Here is a 25,734-nt window from a genome sequence, read left to right as displayed (position 1 = left end):
CTTTTCCCTCCAAACAGGAGCACTTTGTATGAGTTGGAGTCAAATTTCTCAAGCTGACAGTATTTATACTTGGTTCATCTGTGTCTTTCAGTGCTAATATTGACTGGCTTTCCACAAAGATCCTGGATCACTTTTCAGGAAACTGAGGATCCTTGAGCTGCACTTGGCAGCTCCAAAACAATGGCAGAGTGCACTCCGGATGCCCACCCCGCCAAGGTGAGCCACACTCCAAAGGCTGACATTAAGGACTCGAGTGAAGTTTCAGCTGCATCGAAGGCAACGGTCAAAGTCAGACCTGCAGACCTTGGGCTGATTCGAAGCTTGTCCAAGTCGGACTCTGACTTGTTGGCGTCACCACTCGGGGAGGAGGATGGAGGTCTGGCTGGCCGCAGTGGATCCGTGTCTAACTGCAGCTCTGGGCAGCCGTCCACGGAGCGCATGCCTTCCTTTGCCTCTGAGTGGGATGAGGTAATACTCGAGCTCTGGGGATGGGAAACAAGTGGGAGGGTGTGGAGGACAGAGGGAGTGGCACTGGCTTTCAAGTGGAGTGTGTTAATGTCCTTAAAGGAGAGAGTGTGAATGTGTAAGGGAAAAAAAAGAGAGGCCGATAAGAAATGCAGCTGAGGATTAGTGAGAAAAAAAGAAAGAAATGTGATGGGGCGAAGCAGGACATTTCAGGAGAGAGAGGAAGGAAGGAAGGAAGGAAGAGGGAGAGGGGAGGCAGCAGTATGAGAGCGATCAGGAGTCCAGCAGAAGCAGTGGTAGACTGTAGTAACTTCACCCCGGCTGTTGGCGTAGAATGCCTGTGGGTGAGTGCTTGAATGCATGAATGGCTTGATCACTTGCACCGACCTCCCTGCAGCAGCCCTGGCATCCAAGACTAATTGGGCTTGTGCTGTCATTCCACATCCACTCAGTACATGTCTCAGGGGCCGACCCACGCTTCCACTGTCTCCTCCTGCACTCCTCTGGCTCCTTTGCTCCGTCTTGCGCCATCTACTTTCAGCCAACTGTGAGCGAATCCCCCTCCCACCCCCACCCATTATCCCCAAAAGCCTTAACTTGTGATTTTTGAGCACTTCGGAGCATCAATGCAGCATCCCCTAAAGCACCGCAAAGACTCAGATGATAATAATTTCTCACCAAAACGTCCACTTAAATAGTCAGAACCTGTAGGGACAATAGCCGATGACTGATAATGTATTATATTATTATAGTGCACAGCTTAGAGGCACGCTTATACGATTTTTTTAATATGTGCAAAGCAGCAGACTTGAACATTTCTGACACTTTCTGCTGAGTCCCTATCACGACGAGAAAACGTATTAACACCATGAGGTTGTGTTTTGGATATCTTCAGCGTCAGTTCAGGAGCAGATCTCATTTATATACTTTGCATTTTTTGCAAATTTATCAGCAGATTTGACAAGAAGTTGAGTCATTCTTGAAAAAGGGGATAACAGAACAGCATAATTTCTGAACTGTCATTGGGTCCAAGGTAATATTCTGAAAACATAAATTCAAGAAGTTTTTCATTTATCTGTGCCTTGTGGGTGTTTTGACTAGGACCTCTCTCTGCATTATTTCAGTCTTTAGTTTACACTGCTGCGGCTAGAGTTGCATGCACTGAGGTTATGCCATCGGTAATGATGTATTTCTGTGAATTTAGAGGGTCTAATGACCCGAGAAGGACTAAAAACATTACATATGTTGGGTTTGGCTGATTCTGATATTCCAACAGCCGACAATCTTATTATTTGATTGTTAAAGGCACAAAACTTCATTATTGATTATTCTGTAACAGAATTACACACCCAGCTTTGTAGGAACAACAACAATCAGACCATAATTAAGGATGAAACTGCTTAACTGCATAACTGATCAAGCATAATTTAAACTCACTAGATCTTGGATCAGCATCAAATTGCAGTCGCTCATAGATACCAGCCACCTAAATGCGCCTGATTTTCTTCAAAAAGATCCATGCTTCATTCCCTGAGAAATCAACAATGTCAGAATAACGCCCTGTCTCACAATGTTTAAGAAAGTGAGAACAAATTTGTGTGTCTGTCCCTTTATCTGGATCTGCACCAAAAGTTAATGGGGATCTATTTTGAGCTGAGACCCATCCTCCATCCGGAAAGTTTCATGGAAATCTGTTCAGTAGTTTTTGTGTAATCCTGCTGACAAACCATCCAACAAACAAAAGAAAAAAGACAAGGGTAAAAATATGAATAAATGATAGTTATTATAAAGTGTGACCTAAGACACAGTTTCTAATTGAATGTGTATATATATATAAGTCATGATTTTTCTTCAGCTATAACCACTTTTAGCTATGTATAACTACTGGACTAACAGCAATGTAACACAAAGCAGAAACTAAAAGAACACTGATATGAGGAAATCCATTTCCTTTTGTTTTGTGTTGTTGCTTGTTTCTCCCACAGAAAGTGTAGTTAAAACTACCGAATTAGGACTGAGTGATTGAAGTGTTATTACGGTTGTTGTTTCCTTGGTCTTGGCCTTGAATCAACCTGCTCACACTTGAATTTGTCTTGGACTGGACGACGCCCTCACCAAGGTTATGGTCACACAAATGGGGTCTTGCCTTTACTGTAAGTCAGGAGCACGCACCTTTTTCATCCTTACAACAAGGGCACTTGGGTGTCACTTCAGAGTGGACTTCTTGAACTTTTACTTGGCTTTATTTCCCCCCTCTCTTTGTCATCCCTCCCTGTCCAGTGCCTGCTCTCTGCTCCACCCCTCTGCTCTCTGACAGAGCTGTTTATTCAGGCTATGTTGGGTGGGGTGTCCTGTTCTCAAGGGCATCCTGTTTTGCAGCTGCTCCCGAGTGTCTGTTTCTCTTCCAGATTTCAAGGGATTTATTTGGGTTGGGGATATGGGTGTGTGTGTTTGTAGTGAGGGCAAAAACTGCCTTGCGAGTATATCTCATGAAGCGATCAACCACCAACAAACATTAAAGCGACACGCGGGGCTCAGAGGGAGGCTCGGCTTTAGGTCAGATACACATATATGTCAGTAACATGCGCACGCAGAAAGCAAAAGCACTGAATACAAATGCTGGCATTCGGATGTTGTTATTATAAAGAAGAAGTTATGAAATGAAGTATAACCTTTAAATCCCATTGACATTTTGCGTGGTAGATCTGTAGAATTTTATTGCGTCTGGCAGGTTGTGTAACTGCTGACCATTTTTAGGGCTCCCATTGTTGTGAAAGTAGCTACTTGGTATTTCTATTTCTATTCTTTACTTGAAGAGAAGAATCAGGCAAGTTGTGTTTAATCTCTTTTCTGATACTGCGCACTTTCTGAACAACTGAAGGAAAAAGGTTCAGGACGGTATATTTAAGTGTGTTTGATGAATATGGGACACTATGGGAAACTTTAACTCATCTTAAGCTTGCTGAAGGTGTCATTAGTCTAGTTAAATAAAGCTTAAATATAGGAAAATACTCACTCACTCTCACCCTTCTAATAGATGGCTGAACCTGCATGATGTTAATGCCTGGTTCACATTTATGATGATGCTCTCTACCTGCCTTGTCAGCTTTTGTTGGATAATTAAATCATTCTTTTGACACCTGGCTGGAGCTTCTGTATGGGTGCTTACTCTGTATTGTTGTTTAATGTATGATCACATCACATGGCATATTGGTAAAAAATACATATCGTGAGATAAGTGACAGGTAGGTTGCTTGATGAGTAAATTATTTAAGGAAAATTGTTAAAGGCAAGTTGTCTGGAGAGCCGAAGTCAAGCCCCTCCCGGTTGTCCTCATGGGACCTTATTTTTTCTATGGTAGTGAATGAAGCGAGACAAATAATGTTTTGATCCTGCTTGAATTGTGCCATGAATCACACATATGATGGCTGTCAATTTAAAAGATAATTTTCCAAGTCTAGATAAATAGATAAATAGATAAATAACTAAATAAATAAACAATACTGTGTCCCGTTCCCTTGTAAAATTTAAACAAAGTATAAATTAATTTTCAAATAATTAAAAATCTAATACGATACAATAAAATACATTTCTGAGAAAAATGTTAGCATTTCGTTTGCCGCCATCTTCGTCCGTTGGAGTCGGAAAAATCCATATATGGGCAGCGGGGTGGAGCTAATGGTGCATTCCACGCTCGGAAAAACATAGACGCTCTCTGCAAACGTGTGTTTCACAAGCAACTACAGCAGCTGATTTAACAGTAAAAGGCCACTTAAAAAACGACAGGGCGAGTAAGCTCATAAAATACTGTCAAGGCGTTATATTGAACACAGATCACCCGAATGAAAGTGAAAATGACAACTACAAATTGTATTTACCAAACGTTTCACAAACAGACACCACAATAACGCTTGGAATTCCGACTTCTCACTTGCAATGGAACGCACCATTAGACAGCAGGTCAAAGAGATAAACAAATGAAACGGAAGCTAAATAAAACCGTCAAAACGTTGCTTGAAGAAGCAGAACCGAGTCCTAAATGAGAAAATAGGAAGTGATAGAGTTGTTCTGATTAACCTGGACTGACAACAACAGCACCATGCCTTGCCTTGGTAAAAAAAAGTAGCTTATTAAATAAACCTAGGTGATGTCTGTGTCGGCATTTGAGAAGCCGTCATGGCGGCGCTACTGGATAAAATTGGCATTACAACTGATGTCCTCAACTCCTGTGACTGTAAGTGACGTTTCACTTGTAATGTTCAGTTTAATGCTTTTTTGTCGCCGGTGAAAGTTTCCTCTCATACAGCCATTATTTTAATGGCCACTTCAGGTAAATTGTTGTAACTTCGGTTAGCTTGACTAGCTCGTTGTCTTAGCCTGCTAGCTAGCTAAACTAACGGTTAGCTACAAGCAAACCTGACAAACCTGTCACAATGGCATTATCAAATACATTCATGTTAATGTGAGATAGTAGCTAGACCTTTTAGGCTTTAGGGTAGATTATAGGCTATCTTAATTAGCAAAATTAATGTGCACCACAAGGTAGTGAGTTAATCTACACTTTTAAAGTCTTGCTCATTGTAATGTCCATCCAATGTCATTATTATTTTAAAAAGTTAGGCCACAATGACTAAACATATATTAAAATGTTTCAAACATTCACAGTTAAGAAAGAAGCAGGCAGGCCAGGGCTCATTAGTAATAATAATGAGCTCATTAATAATTGTAGAAATGAGCCCTGCAAACAAAACACTAGCTATGCCATGTCAAGCAAAACAGAACAGCTGTACTAAAGATGTGCTAATGAGGCCATTGATGGTGGGGAAGTTGATTACTCCTCCACAGTAGCTTCACCTCAAGATGGTACTTGCCACCTTTTGATTTATGATATAATTTTAGTTTTTTGCTAGTTTGAGTTTGAGAGGATGAATGTCAGTGAAGTAAACTGGCTCATGTGGCCCAAATTGTGTGCTGAAGAGTGAATAATTTGCCAGTTTTAAGGAGCAACACCTTGTAGTGTAATAGCTAAGTAGCCAGCGTACATCTTGGGGACATTAATAATGTACTCCACTGCAAAAGATTAGGTATTACTTAATGTTACCTTAGCAAATGTCTGATAAATTAAGCCGTCTTAAATTCTGTCCTCAGTTTTAAAAGACTGTTGTTAGTACCAGTCATTTGGCAAGTCAAAATGGATCCATGAATACAAGATGCATCCTCACCTCTTTCACCACTTTTTTTTTTTAAATTTTTCATCTAAGATTAGAACTACAAATAGCCGTATTACATAAGAATCTTGCACTTAAATGACCATAACTCACTGCATTAATAATAAAAACGGCATATATGATTGAGGTGATTGATGTCTTCACCACATGTGTTCAATACTCAAAAGGCAAAGGTTAACATAGCCACATGTTACAGTTGCTTGAGTGGCTTCATTCGTGTGTGTACTCTATTTCCCAGTGGTATTCCTCAGGTCATTACACATTCAAGCTTTTAAAGTGCATACAGTGTGTGTGTGTGTGTGTCTGTGTTTATATGCTATGCTGTGATCTTGCATAACACAGATAGACTGGGATCCCTTATGAAAATACTGCATTTTTATTATGTTAAATTTGCTGTATTGTAATATTTTTAATTTATATGTTTCATAGACCTTTTGTAATATAATACGTCTCGAAATTGATAGTGTGAAAAAAGAAGAACTATAGCTCTTAATATAACTGAAGAAGCCTCTTGGATGAGAGGTAAAACGTCTTTAGGATGCAGGGCTCATTTCTACAATTATTAAGTGTCAAGAAACTGAAACAAGTCCAGTTGCCTACGATATAGCACTTAGAATTACCATGACCTGGATGACTGAGAACCTTTATCAACACATAGCTGTTAATATAGTTTATAAACCAAAATTAGTTTTCAGTACCTGTGAATCTGAATTGGCCACAATGAAAATTAAATAGCATTAACTTACAAAAACCTTTTTAATGTAGGTAAATACAGCTGATAAAGTATGTGAAAGCTGGTTTATAATTCATATAGAGAGCCAAGGCAGAGGGAACACATCCGAAGATCTGGTTAGACAGATGTGGTACATGAATATGAGAATAGTTGTGATGGTGTTTGCGGGGGCTGGGTGGGGGAAGGCGCAGTCCTGTTTCACATGCAACATTTTAAACCAGGTGTAACACATGAGGCACTACACTTAATCTAAAATGTTGTTAAACGCCGTTATTCCATTCATGCAAGAGCTAGACCTGTGTAAATGCTGTTGATTTTAAAAATATTAATTAAAAAAAATGTGACAGAAATCCGTTTATCCTGTTGTCAGATTAATTTGGCTTGTTTGAAAGCAGTTGCTTTTGTGAAAATGTGATTACATCTACTACAAATGTCAAAAGTATTTTGGTTTTGGAGATCACATTTTGTGGCAAACAAATTGCCAACCAGTAGCATTTATATGGAAGAATTGAATTGCAAAACGATGATTCAACATTAATTATGAATCTTTTGCCTCCTGGCATTGTAGAAAGAAAAAAACAAACAAACAAGAGATTAAATTATTTGATTTGATGGTTCAAGTTTGCTATTAGTGAGGATTTGCTTCTTTCACTCCTGTTATATTAATAAAATATCTTTAGACAATTGAGGACGTCACCTTGAGCGTCCTGAAATTGTGATGGCGCTGCATCAGCCAGCAGTTTAATTAGAAAAATAATTGGCAGAATAATCAACAATGAAAAGAACTGTCAGTTTCAGAAGCAGCTCTCATCCATCAGTCACTTATAGTCCTATCCTGTATAGATGGAAAAAATACACACAGAGGAATTTAATTTATGATAATCTGACATTACCTGACATTAAATCCCAATTCAAAGCACTACCTGACAAGCTGGGTACAGTTAGATGGTAAAATGTACACACATTAAGTACAGGTATTCTACAGGAATCTTACATTTATTTTTCTGCAGTGGTTAATAATCAAAGCAGCGGATAATATATGAAGAAAAGCTTGAGAAAACTGGAACGATAAAGTTGTTATTATTCGTATTAGGCGGAAACAATCTTTATCCTCAAAAATGAATGCATCTATGAGATAAAGCTATGCACTCCATGCCTCGACACATACACCATGAAGGCCATCGTGACTTAACTGTTATAATTCTTAGTGGCTTTATGCTTTATACTGTGTGGTTTCAAAGCTGTCAAATAAATAAAAATCAATCCCAATCACGAGCACTGCTGGATAGAATTATGTGGTCTTGGTCTTGTATAGTGTGGAGCTACTGGCCCATCTGTCTTTATTGACAGTGATACTGAGGCGGTAATCCTGTTTCCAGACCAGCGCCAGTGAGGCAGGCAGCCTTTTTGGTTAGTTTATTATATCAAGCCATCATTCCATTATCTGTTCTGTTTTAGACTCACTGCCATCACTTATGTGGTGAGGAGACATTGGCTCAGCGGACATTACTGTACTCCCCAGCTCTGAAGCGCATCGTTTAAGATTATTTCACATTATCGCTCTTATTACCTGGCATGTGGTTGACTAAACAAGAAAGATTGGAGCAGGAGAGGTAGTTGCATGCAAAAAAGATCATAAGCTGAATTAAAAACACATATCACATAGTGTTTCTATTGCTATTATGCAGAAAGAAATTGTTGATGAAGTCAGTTGAAATTGCCTCCGAGGACGGCTGGGCCATTTCCATACTTTACTAACCGGGTTTTATGGAAGTCTTTATTATGTTGGAAGAGTGACAAAATTCAGTATACTCACATTTGTCAGTACACTTTATACTAAATTTGCTTAATTTGTCATTGGTATGATGATGATCACTTTTGCCCTACAATGCTATCCACAAATGACATCGAGAAGCAGCTTACAGCTTGACAGTCTGGTGATCCAGCTTCAGGAACAGGAAGTTAAGAGTTCACTTTATCCTTGTGAAGTTTAATTGGCAGTATAGTCTTCCACAGTCACGGTACGATTGACAGCTCATGTCTCAAACAGTGAGTACAAAATGATGAAGTATAGTCATTTCTTGTGTTCTATCTGCAAAAGGTGTTACCTGAAGATAAGCGTACTGTATAAAATAAGGGACACACAGTTGTGGTTTCTGCACAGGCCTCTATTGTATTTGCTTATTTAATGATCTGTTTCGTGGTTATGTTCTTCAAAGCCCATAGCTGACAGTGATTATTCATGATAGAGGTGGCATTTAGGCTAAGATACTGCAAGTCACTTTTGTTGACACTGGCTGCTGGAATTGATTGTCTTAATAATTGTCTTGAGCAGTTACTGTACATTTTAATTACGTTTGCGCCATTTTCCCTTTTTTTTCTGTTCTCTGCCCCTTTCCATTTCAACAAAAGACAACAGTGCACTAATAAAGTTAACCCAAACTGACTGGCTGGAGCAAACAGAGAACATGTTACACACATAAAGGACTTTTAAAGGTCCAGTGTGTAGGATTAACGGGCAGAAATGTAATAATGATTCAAAGTTCTGTTTTCATTAGTGCATAATTGCCAGAAACTAAAAATTGTTTTGTTTTTGTTACCTCAGAATGAGCCTTTATACTGTATTTGCAGAGGGAGTGGGTGCCATGTTGCACTGCCAAGTTTCTAGAGTAGCCCAGTGATACAAACTAAACACTGGCTCTAGAAAGGGCCTTAAGATTTTTTTAATGTCCACCATAGGGGAGGGAAAGACGAGAGTGTTTAGTTGGTTGCAATCTGCAACTTTACCACTAGATGCCACTAAATGATAGAGATTGGACCTTTAAATGTGCACATCCATGTCAGATTGGAATGACTTAAGAAGATTTCCCGCAAGAAATAAAAAAATCTCTTTAATAGCATCAAAGCACTGAACCACAATGGCACTGACATGGCTCTGACAAGGGAAAGGGCAAGCAGTTCCCTTGGAATCAGTCAAGCCTAATACACATCAAATTCTACACATTCATACATACCAGCCATCTCAATATACCTGCATTTTTTTCATCATGATTCATGCATTATTCCCTGAGAAATTAACAAAATCACTGAAAAAACGCCCTGTCTTGTCATGTTAAAAAAAGTAAGAAAAAAATCCTTTTTCTGTCTGTGCATCAAAAGTTAATGGGATCTATTTTGGGCCGAGACTCATCCTCTACCCAAGTTTCGTTGATATCAGTTCAGTAGGTATTGTGTAAATCTGCTAAAAAACCAACCAACAAAGGGTCACGGGTGAAAACTCTCCTCTGCGGAGGTAATAAAAGTGACATCCCTCACTGTGGCATTGTCAGATATGTGGTTTTCAGCTGAAATAACTACTTATAGTGCATAATATTAGAATAATAAGGGTTGACCAACACTGGATTTTTTAGGCCAATATTACCATCAGAGTTTAAAAAATGTCATGATGATTTATCAGCCATTTCTTTTTTGACATAAACGTATAACGTGATATTTATGATAACAATCAGTGTACATAATAAGCAGGACATATTGCTGTTGAGGAAACTTTATAATGGTGCCACCATTACTAAATTACTGCAGGGCACGATAGAAAAAAGTCTGCATGCTGTAAGGCTCCAAATAAATAGATTAATTATCTTGTAAAGGCAACGGTTCGATCTACAAGATATTCCTCAGGCAAGTCACTTGCAGAGCTGACTCCTCCATGCCCTGCAGTGATACATTTTTTGTCTTATACATGAATATATCTTTCTAAAGCTAATATAGACAAATATATCTGCCAGGCCAATATATCAGTCTGACTCTACTAAATAAAATAGGTTTTCCCAACAGCACGCATGACTGACTAATCAAAATCCTGGATAGAATCATGCATGAGTTGATCCAAAACAGATTCAAGTTCATAGAAAACTTAAACTTTTTGCTGATTGGTGCCATCTGTTCTTCTGAGCCTGTATTTAATGCACAAGTTGCCAACATTTTCAGTTAATAATAATTACATTAGCATATTCAATTTCCTGGTTAACTTGAGTTTTTCAGCATTCTAACTTTTCTCTCATGGAACAATGCCACTTATGTGTTTATACTGTATATTTTTCAGGGGCAGTGATGCACATAATGAGTGTAGTGTAATAAGGCCTGTAGAGGAGCTCACTGGGGCTGACTGACTCTAGATAAACAGTCTCCTGGTCAATACAGAGCTCACTTAAAAGTAACAAGCACGGTCTCCAAGATCTTAAAGCCACTTTGATAAAAGTAAGCAATCTGTTCTACTTTGATTGCCTGAGAGAAAGATGCAGACTATGTTGCCCATTGGGTCCATTTGGGTCCAATCAAAATCACAAACTCAAGTTTAGTAGCAATTTAAATTGGGCCCAACTTTGTAGTTCATTGAGTTGTACTAGAAAGTGTGAACCCAGAAAGCATGTTTTCTAGGTTTTCCAGCTTGGAGCTCAAATCTGCCTGGAGACCTTTTGTAAATACTTTATTAGATCATTCTACTCCGGCCCTTTACCACAGATGTCTCTAAGTCTTGCTCAGGGTTTAAGTACCCTAGAGTCAAATTATCTGACCACCAAAGGGATTGTGCTCTACTCTTAATCCGTTAAATTAAATCAAGACGAATCTTCAGAAAAGCTGGTTTCAAGGTCCTGGATGAAACAGAGAACATATAGCTGCTGGACTCGATCTTTTCTTTAGTGTGAATTGAAGTGAAGGTGGAGCGTACACTCCAAATATTCTTTATTTAAATTTTTCCTTTGGTCGATTATTTATATTTAAGATCTTGTAATGAAAGAACAACTTGTTTCCTTTGTGTTTCCCCTGTCATAATATGTAGCAGCAATGCAAAATAAAGAAACCTCCAAGGACACGGAATGATCACAAAAAGTCTGTCAACCACTTAACTTGCATCTGAAATAAGCACAATGATTTCACCTTACTTTCAGATCTTTCTCACTGCAAAGCTTGAAGCATGAAAAGGTGACATAAAAGGGATAATATATGCAGTGTGCGCAGGAATCGAAGTGCAGATCAACCTGTATTAACATGCAAATCACTTCAGAATGTAGTACTATCACTCAGAGTTGCACCGCTGATTTAATGACACAGTCCACTCAAACCCCATGTGCTTCATAACTGCACTATCAATTACATTTCTGTGTGAGTAGATCTTCTGATTATTTCCTCCCAGATATTCACTGGAAAGTGCTCTTTGTGTCAAATGCATTCCTACCGGGGTGATGGTAACTGGACCTTTTCCTTTTTAAAACATGTCAAATAAGGACAACTCAATACTTAACTCAATTCCATGTACACTTGGGAGGATTTAGTTTTTGGTGCTGTTGAACTGTGACCTGCATTATACAGAGATGTGTTTCATTTGCTTAGCCTACCTTCAAGCTGTTTCTCAGCTGTTTAAGAGAGTTAGATGTGTAGGATGAAACCACTCATATCTGTACAGTCAATATGAAACTTGGTGTAAAGGCTGGAAACATGGGGACATGGCTAGCTTGGCTCGGTCTGAAAGTAACAAAATCTGCCTACCAGCACCCCATGTCATCACATGACGGCAGAAAATGTTGTTTCCTTTTTGATTTTTTGCAGCTTTTACAAACAATATATAACATGATAATTAGTGCGCTTTAGACATGCTAGAAGTTGATTTTTTTTGCAGAGGGATAGACGAGCTGTTTCCTCCGGTTTCAAGTCTTTATGCTAAGCTAAGCTAACTGTGTCCTGGATGTAGCTTTTTTATACTTACCCGACCAACAGTTGTGTGGTATCAATTCGTATTTAAAACTTTTGGCAAAAAAGAAAGTCAGCGCATTTCCCAAAATGTCAAATCCTTCCTTTAAGATTAGTGTTTAAAAATGTCTTTACAACTTGCATGTCTTTACAATCTACCATCTGTACCTGCTGCTTAAGGCTGAAGTGGATTTAGGAGTTAAAAGTACTCCTTTGGCAGCACAGTGGTTAGTTGTCTTATCCTCACAGCGAAGAGGTACTGGGTTCGATCTGAAGTCTTTCTGTGTGGTTTCCCCTGGGTGCTCCGGTTTCCTCCCACAGGTCAGGTTAATTAATGCTAAATTGCCCGTAGGTGTGACTGTAAACCTAACTGGGTCTCGATACCTCCTATTTTAATAATAGTCAGAAACCCACTAACACCCACTAACATCTGGCTTTTGTATCAGTTTGTATCTGCCGTTCAAGCAGCTCTTGAATGTTGTTGAGCCTGCAAGGGACTGTAGTAGAAGATAAAAACAGTAACCACTGAGCGTTGTCACTGGTCCCCATGATGCTTTTTACTGTTCACTGTTTTCATTAGTGATGTAGATCATGACATACTGGGGGAAAAAAAAAACAGAAATGCAAACTTGTCCACTTCCAATGGTCAAGAAGTCAATCGCCTATTTTGAGTGGATGTTTTCCATGTTTAAACAACCTGCTAATTTTGGTGTGACAATGGTATATATGTCATTTCTGAATGAGTGTACTCCACGTCTCCCCCAATGTCAGGTGGGACTGGCTCCTGCCCCCTGTGACCCTCAAGGATAAGCAAGTATAGCTAATTAAAGGCAACATGGCAAACTTATTTCATGAAAAGTATGTGTAATAATATATGGTTGATATATTTGACAATAACTTTCTCTTTTGAATAGCAAAAGTGCGGTGTATTCACTATATTTCCATCATGACCCAGGGCCAATCATCGAGCTATTTATGCAGTGGATGAGGCTGTATGTGCATAATGTTATGAAATATTTCAGCACTTTATCTATGATGACGCTGGTTTTCTGAGAGCAGTATTTTGGTGACAGGGTTAGAAGGTGCACTTAAGCTTAGATGTAATGCAGTCCTGATGTGTGTGTGTGTGTGATATAGAATGTAACTGGGTTAATTCAAAGAGTAATGTGAGGTCTGTATTGCTGGAGGCATATGCCATTCGTCCCACGTGCCTGACTTCCAAATGAATCAAGGCTTTTCCACAGTGTTGATGCCACTAGCGAAGTGCATAGGGCTTTTTCAAACACTAAATATTACATCAAATAAGCCTCGCTGTGTCTCTGGTGTCACTAGTGAAAGCAGAATCAGCTTTTCAGGCTTGCAGAAATCTTCATTGCTGATTGTGAATACACTACTCGAGTGAGTCTAAATTTAGATCCCAGCCTGATTTGCAATACTTTGCACATTGAATTTTAGGCGACCCCAGCCTGCTAATTGCCGTGCTTTAAATTGTAAAACATGTACTTGGACTTATATTATTTTCTATAGAATGTTGAATGCTATTAATATGTAAGGTCTGTTCTCGTGATAATGGGGTGAATGGTACATTTGTTCTGTGCATGAGGTCCTGTTGTCCTTGAAGCATGACGTGTCAGCAAGTAGTGTCATGTTCTGAAGACAAATTGCTTACACTTACTCAGCGATGAGTGAATATAATTTAACCATGCAGTACATATGATAAGGGCCAGACTGTTTGCTTAAGTTGACTCATAATTATACTACTGTGTAGTTTTATCTGACATTGGGTACTTCAGATTGAAACATCTATTCCAGTAGAGCTGAATAAAATCAGTGAAATATAATCCTTGTATTTGAATGTTTAATAGGATGGGACCGATTAGGATAACATCTCATCTCACACTGGCTGTAAATGGTCCCATCATATTTAATTTTCCTGCTGTTTTTTTAAAGGAATAGTTTGACATTTTAGAAAGACGAGATGTAGATGAGAAGATTGCTACCAATCACATTAGAGCCCAACCAATACTTTTTTAGGCCAATGCCATTACTAAGGAGTAACAAAATTCCAATTATCAAACATCTGTGATCTAACATTTGTGACAGAGATGTGCAACAGAGGTGGGATTTTTTTACGGTAATTGTTTAAAATGACATCTGTACATCGAAACAATGAATTTCACTATGAAAAGTTTTCATATATGCACATTTCAGGAAACATTTACACCGATACTGATATATCTGTGAAAGGCCAATATCGGCCGAATATATTGGCCATTGGATATACTGGTCAGGCTCTAAGTCTCATATCTGTTGGTGGCTGGACACAGTAGCCCTTTTTACACAGATATCCTGCAATACAACAATATACACAATACAACAAAGACCCTTTATTACGCCTTGTTTTTTTTTACAGCCAACAAGCCAAACAATGCCAATAGACTGCCACCCCAGTGTGTGATTTTAGATAGCATGCCAGCATTCTGGAAGTAAAAGAGCATGACATGAAACACAATAGCATCGATGTGAGGTGCAATGTACATGCCAGTTGATCTCACCCTCTGCTCAGAGGGTGAAGAGCTCCTGGACCTCACATTTTCGCTTGCTGTTCTTCTTAGAGTTAGCTGTTAAGTGCTGCTAACTGCTTTTTAAATCCTGTGATAGTGGGCCGCACAAGAAACACATTATCACCACATCACAATCACAGGTGGAACAATGATGCCCTCCATTCTGTCTTTGTACCTTTCATACAAAAAAGCAAGGCAGAATGACGACACAACAATCCCACCTTGAACAGGCTCTGAAAGTGGCTTGTGACTTCCTGTTGTCATGGTGAAGTTGATAGTAAATCAGCCTTACATCCCAGGTAGACAGATTGTAGCCTTTTGCCAGAGGTATGTGCTAAGCTAGTCAACTTTTGGCTGTGGCTGCATATTTGATAGACAGATATGAGAGTGGTATTGATCCTCTCGTGTAACTCAGCAAAGAAAGCCCAAAACTTTGGACTACTCCTCGACTCTGGATATAAAAAAAAAGATTAACAATGATCATTACTTGTCCTGCTCATTTTGAACAGCACTTGATGATAAACTGCATCAAGCATCAAAGCACTTTGTTGGAGCTTGAATTACTGTTGAGTTATCGAGGAAAATAAATGAAAGCAAACAACCTGGAAATGTATTTCGTCTCCTGGAAAGCCAGAGACTACTTAAATAAACAATTTTGGCTCTAAGCCCCTAAACAACTCTTCTCTGAGTTGCTCTGTAATCTCCTCCATGCAGCATTGTGCTCACTTAACCTTGCAGTAAGCTGTTGCCTTATTCTGTGAAGCTCAAATAATACAGGTCTGAGAGGGCAATCAAATGCTAAGAAACAGTCAACAACAGATCTGTATCTCTGGAGGGTCAGTTTGTGCAGTTAGGACTTGGTTACAGGACTGCCTTTAGGCGTCGACAGTTCTGAGTTTAAACATTTTCTAGATTGTAATTCACCTTATCACCTTGCTGTGTTTTTTTGCTGAGTGGTGGGTTAGTCATTGAATTGCTGTCCACGTTGAACTGTTGCTTGTAATCCATCATTGCGAAGCTGCCCGCCTCCTTCCCAATACTCCCAGCAGCAGCAACTCTCTGTCCTCACCCAGTGCCACTCCTACAGTGTTCTTGCTTTGTAATTGGTTTGGCAAATGTGGGATGGTGGAGGGTTAGAAATTTAATGCATGTAACCAATTCGTGAAAAATGTTGAAAGAATTCCAGCATATGATCAGCACTGCTCTGTGTTATTGTTCATGAGTAGTTGTTGACATTTCAATGGGGTATATTTTCAAGTGATTCATAGTTATTCTCTTCAACAGATTGAGAAGATCATGAACTTGATTGGAGCAGGCATTGAAACATCCAAAAAGAATCAGCCCAGACCAAGATCAGGTAAAGCTTCACCACCTGTTATGTTTCAATGATGATAGAATTTTTAATTTATGCAGACAATACTCTATATGGTATGTAATTAATTGGTTGGGAAATGCACAATGACAGCTGGTTCTCGGGTATTAAGTGAGTCTCAGTCTTTAATTGCCCTTGGTGCTGCATTGACGATAGTCCCTTCGAGGTTACTGGATGATAATTACATGTAATGTTAGCAGCAAACAATTTTTTTACTTCTGGAACTAGAGTTTGAACGTATCTGATCCAGTTTTGGTATCGCTTTTTGATACTCATGTAATTCACTCATTTGATATCGAATCTCACCGATCAAGATTCCAAAATCTGATGTTTTTGTCAATTGTAAATATATAATGATGCAGTTTTAATCCTAAAGTGATGTAGAACAAATCAAGTAAGCATACTACAAAGATATCCAATATACCTTGTGTTTTTGTCTTTTGGAAGTCTGAGTTAGATGTATTGGCGAAGCTTAAACTGGATCATGAACCGGCTGTAACGCAACATTAGTCATCACCTGAGTGAGCTAGTAACAGATGGCTAACTCTACATGTCCTTAGTTTTGAGATACATTGGTCTCAAAGTGGATTGGATCAGTATCTGCAGATATCTCAATGCAGGAATCGGAATTGCATTGGAGCTAAAAATGAGAGAATTGGTGCATGTCTAAGGCCTCATCCACATGTACACTGGAAAACAATTCAAATACTTTTTTATGAGACATGGTTAAGTTACCAGGGCTTGTAACAATGCAACAGGTACATTTTCCTAAAAACAGGACAAAAATGATGAGGCAGGGACATGTGACTGTGACTCACAGAATCCTCCTGGATAATGCTATTTTTATTAAAACACTGTCAGCGTAGTTTTTGTCTCTGTATACCATCACTGTATTTTCAATGTCTGTCTATGTCTTTCTAAATATACACAATGTAGCATCCATTCCATCAATACACAATATCATAACACATACTCTGAGTTCACGTCTGCCACTGATGCTACCTACACTGATAAGGGCCAATCAGGAAGCAGACGTGGGTGTCTGCATCATTGTTCCAAAAATCTCAGTTTCTGCCCCTCCAGATATAAAAACTGAAAACTGATTCTCTGAATATTTTCACCCTGGATAAAGTTTTCCAAAAGGTCTGTTTTCAGTGACCTAAAATGCTGTGCATGTATGTCTGTAAGGCCAAAACGCATAGAAAAATCTCTTCCCACTACACGTAGACAAGGGCCCAACTGTAACCGCTCACATTTGTGAGCAGCTTTTCTAAGAGCTGCTGTTCAGTATTCAAACACATCTTCATGAAAGATGGAAGAGAGTTTTGTTGTAAGTCACGGGGATTGAAGCTGACATTTGTTTGGCACATCATTGTTATTTGTTACACACAAGGTTTCTACTTTATGAGAAACCTAATTCTAAATTCCCCTTACTGTCATATTGTTTTTTTCTGGAGCTACTGTATACCTCAATAGGGCTAGAATTGATAGTACGCTTCACCAAGTGTCCTTCAGGCAGAGAAGCCAGCTGGCATCAGCTCAGTTTGTTTAAATAACACTCCCGCGCTGATACAGTGTAAACCTACCTCTGTTAGATACTCCGCCATAAGGTGGTTTCATCATACGGTATTGTGTAATAGCTTCTGCGGGTCTGCACAGGACTGCCTTTTAGAAGTCTCAGCATATTTATTAAGATAAAATTTTCATTAGTTATGCGCAGTATGTTTCATGGATTAAGAATCTGCTGACCGCAGCAAGGTGTAACACCACCAGAGCTGAAAGAACAGAAACAGTAAAACATGTTTTTGTGATAAAAGGATTTAAAGTAAGGACACAGAAAGTAAAAAAGAAATGACATAGGAATTAAGAGAATTTGTACTTTTATTGCTGCAACAGCATTTTACACTGCATGTGCTGGTGTGTCATCAGGTAATTTTATTACATCTTACATCAGTCCTTTTCAAAGGCGTCTATGCAATTAAAAAGTGAAAGTTTGATCAATGTATTCAAGGACATCTACTCATTTAAAATCTACAGGTGAACTGTAGAAGAATGGTGTGAAACGAAGTGCACCAAAAGTTAACAGGGTCTATTCTCATCCGAAACCCATCCTCCATCCAAGTTTCATGGAAATCTGTTCAGTAGTTTTTGTGTAATCCTGCTGACAAACCAACCTACCGACCAACAAACACACACAGATGAAAAGATAACCTTCTTGGTGGAGGTCGTAAAATAAAGTAATAAAGTAAACTTTAATTATTAGACATTTCAGACATCAAGTGCAGCTCAGGGTCTTACATGATTACAGACAAAGACAGCAGTTAAAATAAAAACATTTAAGAAGACGGTGGGAGAAAATTAATTAACAACTATGGTGATGCTAAAATAAAAGATATAATAAATACAACTTTAAAAGAACAATTACAATAAAAATATAGTTACAACACCAGATATTATTCCCATAGCCACTTTCACTGTCTTCATTTTAATATTCCCCAATTTATAGTGTATATCAGTTCCTTCCAGGCTGCTTTTAACCATTAAACATATCTGATGAAATTATTTTCATTTGTTAATATAATTTGGACCAAACGGAGGTACATATTAACAAAGCAGTCCTAAAGCAAAGCTGGTTTTCTATCGCAGAGTGAATTTATGATTTTAATTGTAACATGACTGCCCGCACACTCAAGCATTCTTAGATTAATTGCCATCCTAACAATTAAGACCTGAGGTGATTCCACATTACATAAGAGGAAATATGTTGTGTGTTTGTTTGTTTTCTACACATATAGGTGTGAGCTATTTATAGGACTTGTTTGACGAACGGCATGCTGAACGTGTCCCAGATTCAGCTGAGTCATGCAGTTGCTGCTCCGATTTTAATCGGAGATTGTTCACAAGTAGTTTCGGAGGTTGTGAGTACCGTTTTGTTGCTGTTTTTGAGTGTGCCGCTTAGTAAAGAGGTCATATTTCTTTTTCCTCAATGAAAGGGAACAAACAGGTACCCTTCAGACCAAAGAGGGAGAGAAGGGGGGAGGGGAGAGGGAGAAGCGGAGAGGAGAGGAGGGGAAAAGAGAAAGAGAAAGAGATGAAGATGGAAACCTAAATTGTCACTCTTGTTTCAACCTTTATCGTTTTGTTGACTGGGAAAAACCTTCGCCACCTGTTTTTGTGTATTTCCATTCCATTCACCTTGTGCTTTTATACTGTCCCTCTTGTATTAGGAGCCAAGGACTGCCAATTCATCTTCAGGAGGCACATTTCTTAACACCAGATTTTTGAGGCTGCGTAAAAACCAGCCCTGCAATTTTGTGCCATTCTGCGTACTCAAGGATGAGGTTGTTTGTGTTGTGTGCCCATCATGAGTGTCTCGATTGTGTGCTAAGAGAGCACTGAGTAAATGAGCTTAAAAAGAGAGAGGGAGTGGAGAGAGAGCTCAGCTAACAGCACACAGGAGGCATCGGCTCGGTTTGTGTACAGGCACACTCTGACGTTCAAAGGAAAAGAGTCCGCCTTCAGTTTCCCTGAATTAATTCAGCTTTGCGGCTCATTTTCTCCACTGCTTGGGTGTGTTGACAAGGAGCTAGTGCTTTTCTCCCGCTCTGATAAAGAGGCATGGCTTTATCTAGGCACAACCTCTACCTCTTCAGCTGTAAATAGGTCTTTCTGGGCACTCCTCGGAGCCAAGTGTAGACCTGGTAAATGGTAAAGAAACACTCTTGAATAGATTTGACAGCTTGCCCTGTTTAACAGGGGATAAGACAGTGACCCAGTTTCCCCCCCCCCCCCCCATGGAGGAGCATTGGATACTACATTGGATGTCAGTCTGTAATTAGGTCCTACTACTGTGGGAGGTGTCGCTGTCCCAAATGAATGGAAGTAATTGGACAGGGTGGCTAGTGTTTTTAACCGTCTGGATATTGTGGTGTAAGAGCTGACTTTGGTTTGAGGCTCATAAGGAAAGAGTAAAGAAGGAGGAGGAGTTGCGGGATCTCGTAGTGAATCATAATTAGTCCACTTCAATCCTTCTTACTTCCTATTACCATCTTATCTCGCCCATATGTTTCATCGCCTCCTCCTTTATTAGCCCTTTTCTGTCTCTTATCTGTCTCCAGCTCATTCTCTCCCTTTCTCCCTCACACCCTCCTTCCATCATTTTTCTCCTCAGTCGGGGCATATCTGACAGCAGCTTCTCTCCCTGATAACAAATGATGAGCGTCGGTCCTCATGGCTGACTGACGGGTCACGGAGACCCGACTTGGCCTTTTACCTGATCGTTAACGCCGGAGCATCAGGGGTACACGCGGGCCAATTACGGAGGTGGTTCAATCAATAGCCCTTCACTTTGCCTCCCTCTGTTGGCACTGCTTCTCCTTACCCTGACTGCCTTACTGACTACCCATCTGGGAATGTGTGAGGTGATTGCAAGCAGCTTGAAAGCCTGCATAATTACATTCTGCCTGCAGCTGTACCCAGATAACACCAATGATGGACGCAGTGAGCAGCCCCGCATAGGTGGGTGCTAAAGTCTACCACTCCCTGTGTAGACAATACTTTCAAAGTTGAATGATGCTCTGTGTGTGTGTGAGCCTTTTTACCCCAAATCTGTCTAAATTTTATATCATCTCACTTATTTGTCCCAGCTTTTCCCTGTAAGTAGCCTCTGTTGTGCACTAAAAATGTATGATGTGACATGAGCATCTGGAAGTACATAATGGAATTCGCCTCTTTTCTGTCATGCTGTATGACTGGATGAGATGGAGAGGAGACAGGACTTGAAGTGCGCCTCTTCTCCTCTCTCTCATTCTCCCTCTCCTGTACGAGTGCATTAGAGACTTCTGCTGACTTGAATCAATGCTGCCCCCCCTTGTCCTATCATCAAAGTAAGATGTAAATGAATTAAAGCCATCTGCTAATAAGCAGGGGCTTGAGGAGGCTCTTTGTCTCAATATCCCATGTTAGCCTAAAAAATTGGCGATGCGCCTGCAGAAGAGGATCGACTTCGCTGTCATCCTTTTACATTCTAGTCATTCTTTGCAGAAAGGACTGTGATTTTGGGCTCTCGGTGCTTGTTCCTTGCCTCTGATGGTGGTGTCCTTTCTGCACTGGCAAGATCAGAGTGCCTCTGTGCAATTCTAATCAGTGCAGTGAGGAGAGAGAGAGAAGGGGTGAGGTGGGGTAAGGTTAGAGAGAGACAGACAGCCAGAGAGGAAGAGAGTATGTGTGCGTTTGTATAAGAGAGAAAGGGGGGCAAGACAAAAGGGGAAAGAGCGACAGACGATGAAGAGAGAGAAAGAGTGTGTGTGTGTGTGTGTGTGTGCGTGCGTGTGAGTGTGTTTGCATCTGTCTGTGTGTTTGAGAACGAGAGGCAGGGAGCGAGACAGAGTGAGGGAGAGTGCAAGCCAGAAAGGGGGAGTGAGAGAGAGAGAGAGAGGCAGAGGGAGGGGAATTGATATAGTGGGAGAGTGAGGGAGAGAGAGAGGTGGTTACGTGGAGCAGCACCCCACTTCATCAGGCAGCATACGGCAGCCCTGCAGTGCGATCACACAGTGTGGGAATGGGGCTATGAGATCGAGAGCAGGAGAAAGAAAGCAGAGAGAGACGAGAGCGAGGAGGGGGGGAGTTAAAAAGAAGAGCTTGAGGGATTTGCTCGGATGAGAAGGGGGGATGATCACTGAGTCTGTTGCCTGTCGTGGATGCTGGAAGGACGTGGCAGCAGTGGCTGAGGTTGAGGCAGATCTGTGATCTCCTGTGCAGAAGTAGCCGGCGTCAGGACGTTATGCCCTGTGAGCAGTGAGGGGTAGCGTGTGTGAGCCAGGAGCAGCTGCTGTGACTGCATCTGCGCTGCCTGCCTGCATGTCTCAGACAGGCAGGGGATGCAGCAAACCTCTGCCCTGAGCACAGAGGCTGCTAGCTGTACCCAGCGAGGAGAAGAACCAGGTGGGCTGGGTGGGAGTGGGGGGCGCCTGCCTCAGAAAGGAGCTAGCTTAACCTGCACTGTGGTCCTGCAGTGATCCTCTCTTCAGAGTCAAAAGGCTCACCTGCCGTCTGTAGGATCTGAACCTGGATTTACTGCTTTGAGAGATGAGAGGCACGATCTGTGGCGGAGCCGCACAGCCAACAGCCTGCTGAAGAGTGTGAATGCTGGGCAGCACAGGGAACACTGGCACAACCAAGGACACTGAGCCTTTTTCCACTGGCAGACAGCTTACCTGGAGCTTTATCAAGGAATCCATACTTGGATTTGATTATGAATTGAGGAGTTTGGAATCAGCACACTGTGGAAATCCCAAGCCAACATTTCTTTTTTTGATGTAGGATTTACAATATGTCTACCTGACCACACTCCTTGTGGCTCTGGAGTAAGGAGGAGAAAATTATTTGAGCAAATGTGTATTCCTTGATCAAAAATAACATGAGTACCTCAACAGTACTTTAGAATGCTGCTACCTTCATTGTATGAGCCGTGTCCTAGCTCTCAAAGAGGTTGACCAATGAAGCCATGGGACTCAGCCAGAGCTTTACAAGTATGTGGTGAAAACCCTGACAAATTTATTTTGGGGGAACTGAATATTTCTGTGTTGCACCGTGATGGAGTTATTGCTGATTTTAGAACTAATTAGGGGGATAGTTTTAGCAGATTAAATAATGTGTGATGTATGAAAATGTCTGATTTAGTGATAAATATTTCCATTTTCCCTCAGCCTGAAAATTATTTAGTCTCTTCTTGACGTGTTAGTGTTCAGTATTGTTATGTTCTTGGACTAGCCAGGTTTTATACACTCGCTCATCTGCTCACTAAAGGAATGTTTAGTGAACCTTGTTTGTTGGAAGATGCCGTAGTGGCTCAGTCCAACATAACTAAAGATACCAAGCTTCAGATGGGCTTCCTTCCCTGCACTACCTCCACCCTCGCCTGACATCTCCAGTCAGTCACACTAACACCAGTGGGTGTATATTAGCCTAGTCAGTCCCCTGCAGGGCTTGAGCTGGGCCTGCAGCACTTCCTACCCTCCTTCTGTGTTTGAGTTAGCTGGGCCCCCGCCTTTACCTTGGGAGCCCCTCACCCCCGGCCTGGACCCTGTCTCCCCCCCACCCCGCCTGGTGCTGCTGCACTCGGCTCTGCCTCTGCTGGCCGAGGATGATGTGGCAATGCCATGTGTCGTCCTCTGAGTGCCGCTGCTACCGGCTGAACGGCTTCTCCCTGCTGAAGCGCTTCCCTCTCTCGGCAGATGGGGCCTGTGGTAAAGCCCTGGACCAGCCGGTGGGAGAGTGGCTGGAGCACGTGGGGCTGCCGCAGTACGAGAGCAAGTTCCTGCTCAATGGCTTCGACGACCTACGATTCATGGTGAGTCACCTGCAGCACGTCATCTCAGGGGTCGGTTCCACTTTACATCACTCTGTCTCTCCCCGTGTCAACCTAGCTGCATTTGTCTTTTTATGTCACCACTCAGCTCCCTCGCCCTCTGCTTGTCTCTCCACTCATTCAGCCCCCCTCTCTTCTTCTTCTGCACCCTTTCTCTTCCTTCCCCCTTTCCCCTTCATAACTCCTCTTCACTTCTTGTGCAGTGCATGACCCTGCTAAGATTTATGGCCCCACGCTGAACGCCCTTTAAAGAATATGGGCTGTCACCAATGGCAAGACAAATGACAACTAAAACCCATTAACTTTTTCCCAACATTCCCAATCATGCTTATTTACTGTACAATACTAAAGCCACCTACTCCCCCCTATATTGAATCTTCTGATTTACAGTCACTGAACTTGACCCCTGTGTAAATAATCCTGCACAAACGATCCTCAATCTAAACACACTATACTTTATTCTGAATACACTTGCATGGTTGCTCACCAAATCTCACTAAATCCTCTACCATTACACTCTGCTTGTGGTGCTTATGAGACGGTCTTGCAATTGCTGCACAATGTATGATTACACTGCAGAGGCATGCTCTAATTCTGTATTTATATACCGTATATAATTTTTAAAATTTGATATATTTGCATGCAGAAATGTATTTTGGTTGCAAATTTACCACTTCACAGTATGTAAATGATCAAAAGCCACAGGATTTGTCTACTACTATGGTTTAAAAACGCGATCAGACAGATTAGTGTTTCTGGAAAGCATTGACACATTTTGGATGAGTGTTTTGCATTTTTTAAACGCCTCTGTCAGATTACATATTGATAAATTCATTTAACAGCAGCTCAAAGGACATCCACAATCTGACTAAAAGCGTTATCGTGTTTCCCCTAAAGAACCTTGCAAGGAAACTTGATATTGCGTTTGGCGGTGATTCGTGAAAACACCATTACGTTTTTTCAACCCCCCGTTCATGTTACTTTGAAAAACATGGCTGTATACTGTAAATAACCAGGCCCAAAGGGTAGACACGGACATTTCTCAGACCACAGAGCTGCATTAGCACTATTGGGCTATATGTTACATCAGTTTGTTACAGCTGAGCTCAGTTAAGTAAGACCAGTGAGCTCAGAGGAAAAGTGGTTGTATGCACACAAGTGTTGCAGTTGAGGACTGCTGCACTCTGATCTGCTTTCTTTCTGTTAAGGCGTGAGATCACAACGTAATGCGAGTCCTTACGAACATGTGATCACTCCTACTATGAGGTGCTGTGCAGATACAGGCTTTGGGCTCAGATTTGTTCATGAGGCGACAACAAGCCTGAAGGAGTAGTACGTGTCGTCATAATAAATGTAGGAATTCGGTAGGGGGGTACGTCATGGATTACAGCTACATCGATAAATTGGCTTGGCTGATATAGCAGCAGAATTAGCTGACTGAAGATATATTGGTATCATGTTGGACAATAAGTGACAAGACATTGCAGTACAGAAATTCAAAAGATGTTTTTGAGGTAATTTAGAAATAAAGCTGCAAAGGTTGATTGATTACATTTCAACTAGTACAGTAGATAATGTAATAACTAATTTGATAATTGATTAATCAGTAGGCAGTAATTGAATTGCCTCTCAAATGTGAATATCTTCTGGTTTCTATCCTCCTCTATGACAATAAACTGAATATCTTTGCACTGTGGACAAAACCAGGCATTTGAGGACATCATATTGGAATTTGGGAAAACTAATCACCATTTTTCCAAATATTTTTAGACCACAACGAACAAATCGATTAAGCTATAAAAATATTCGACAGATCAACAATGAAAATTATCCTTAGTCTCAGCTCTATTTAGAAACTGTCTTCATTATACAGTTTGTCCATCAGAGAGCAGTGACGAGTGCATTCCTCAACTGTAAAATGTCACGCTTAGTACATTTCATGGTCACAGATAAAAAACAATTTGAATTTGAAAAAACAAATTCGAAGGGGAATTTATGACTTTATTTGTAGGTAGACAGAAGTGACAGGAAACAAGGAGAGATAGATGGCGTGCAACAAAGGTCCCAGGCTAGAATTAAATCACTGATGGTGTGTACATAATAAATCGTATGTATCTTATCAACTAAGCCACTTGGACGGCCAAAGATTCTTATCGAAAAACGTGTGTTTATGTGTTGAGTTATTTGTATTTCCCCCAAATCACCTTCAGTCTTCTATAGTGTATACCATGGTATAGTATGGCAGGAATGATTTA

The 25,734-nt window shown here is 40.6% G+C and overlaps 1 protein-coding gene across 6 annotated transcripts in view; it reads left to right on the top strand.

Annotated features, from left to right (window-relative positions):
• anks1ab (ankyrin repeat and sterile alpha motif domain containing 1Ab) overlaps positions 1-25,734 on the top strand; it is a 45,523-nt gene that overhangs the window by 321 nt on the left and 19,468 nt on the right. For 4 of the 6 annotated variants that reach the window (XR_014622353.1, XM_084349686.1, XM_084349685.1 and 1 more), the window contains exons 1-3: positions 19-468; positions 16,023-16,095; positions 23,346-23,461. Coding sequence is in view for 3 of the 6 variants with exons in the window: in XM_084349686.1 (XP_084205812.1) it covers positions 181-468; positions 16,023-16,095; positions 23,346-23,461 (477 nt within the window). In the remaining 3 variants the exon portion in view is untranslated. Of the gene's footprint in view, positions 1-18; positions 469-16,022; positions 16,096-21,596; positions 22,641-23,345; positions 23,462-25,734 lie in introns of those variants that run through there. The other 2 variants (XR_014622352.1, XR_014622354.1) reach the window with 2 other exon arrangements.

This window comes from Pagrus pagrus, assembly GCF_965226575.1.
Source record: "Pagrus pagrus genome assembly, chromosome: 3".
In the NCBI taxonomy this organism is placed as follows: domain Eukaryota; kingdom Metazoa; phylum Chordata; class Actinopteri; order Spariformes; family Sparidae; genus Pagrus; species Pagrus pagrus.
This window is presented reverse-complemented; position numbering and strand designations above follow the sequence as displayed.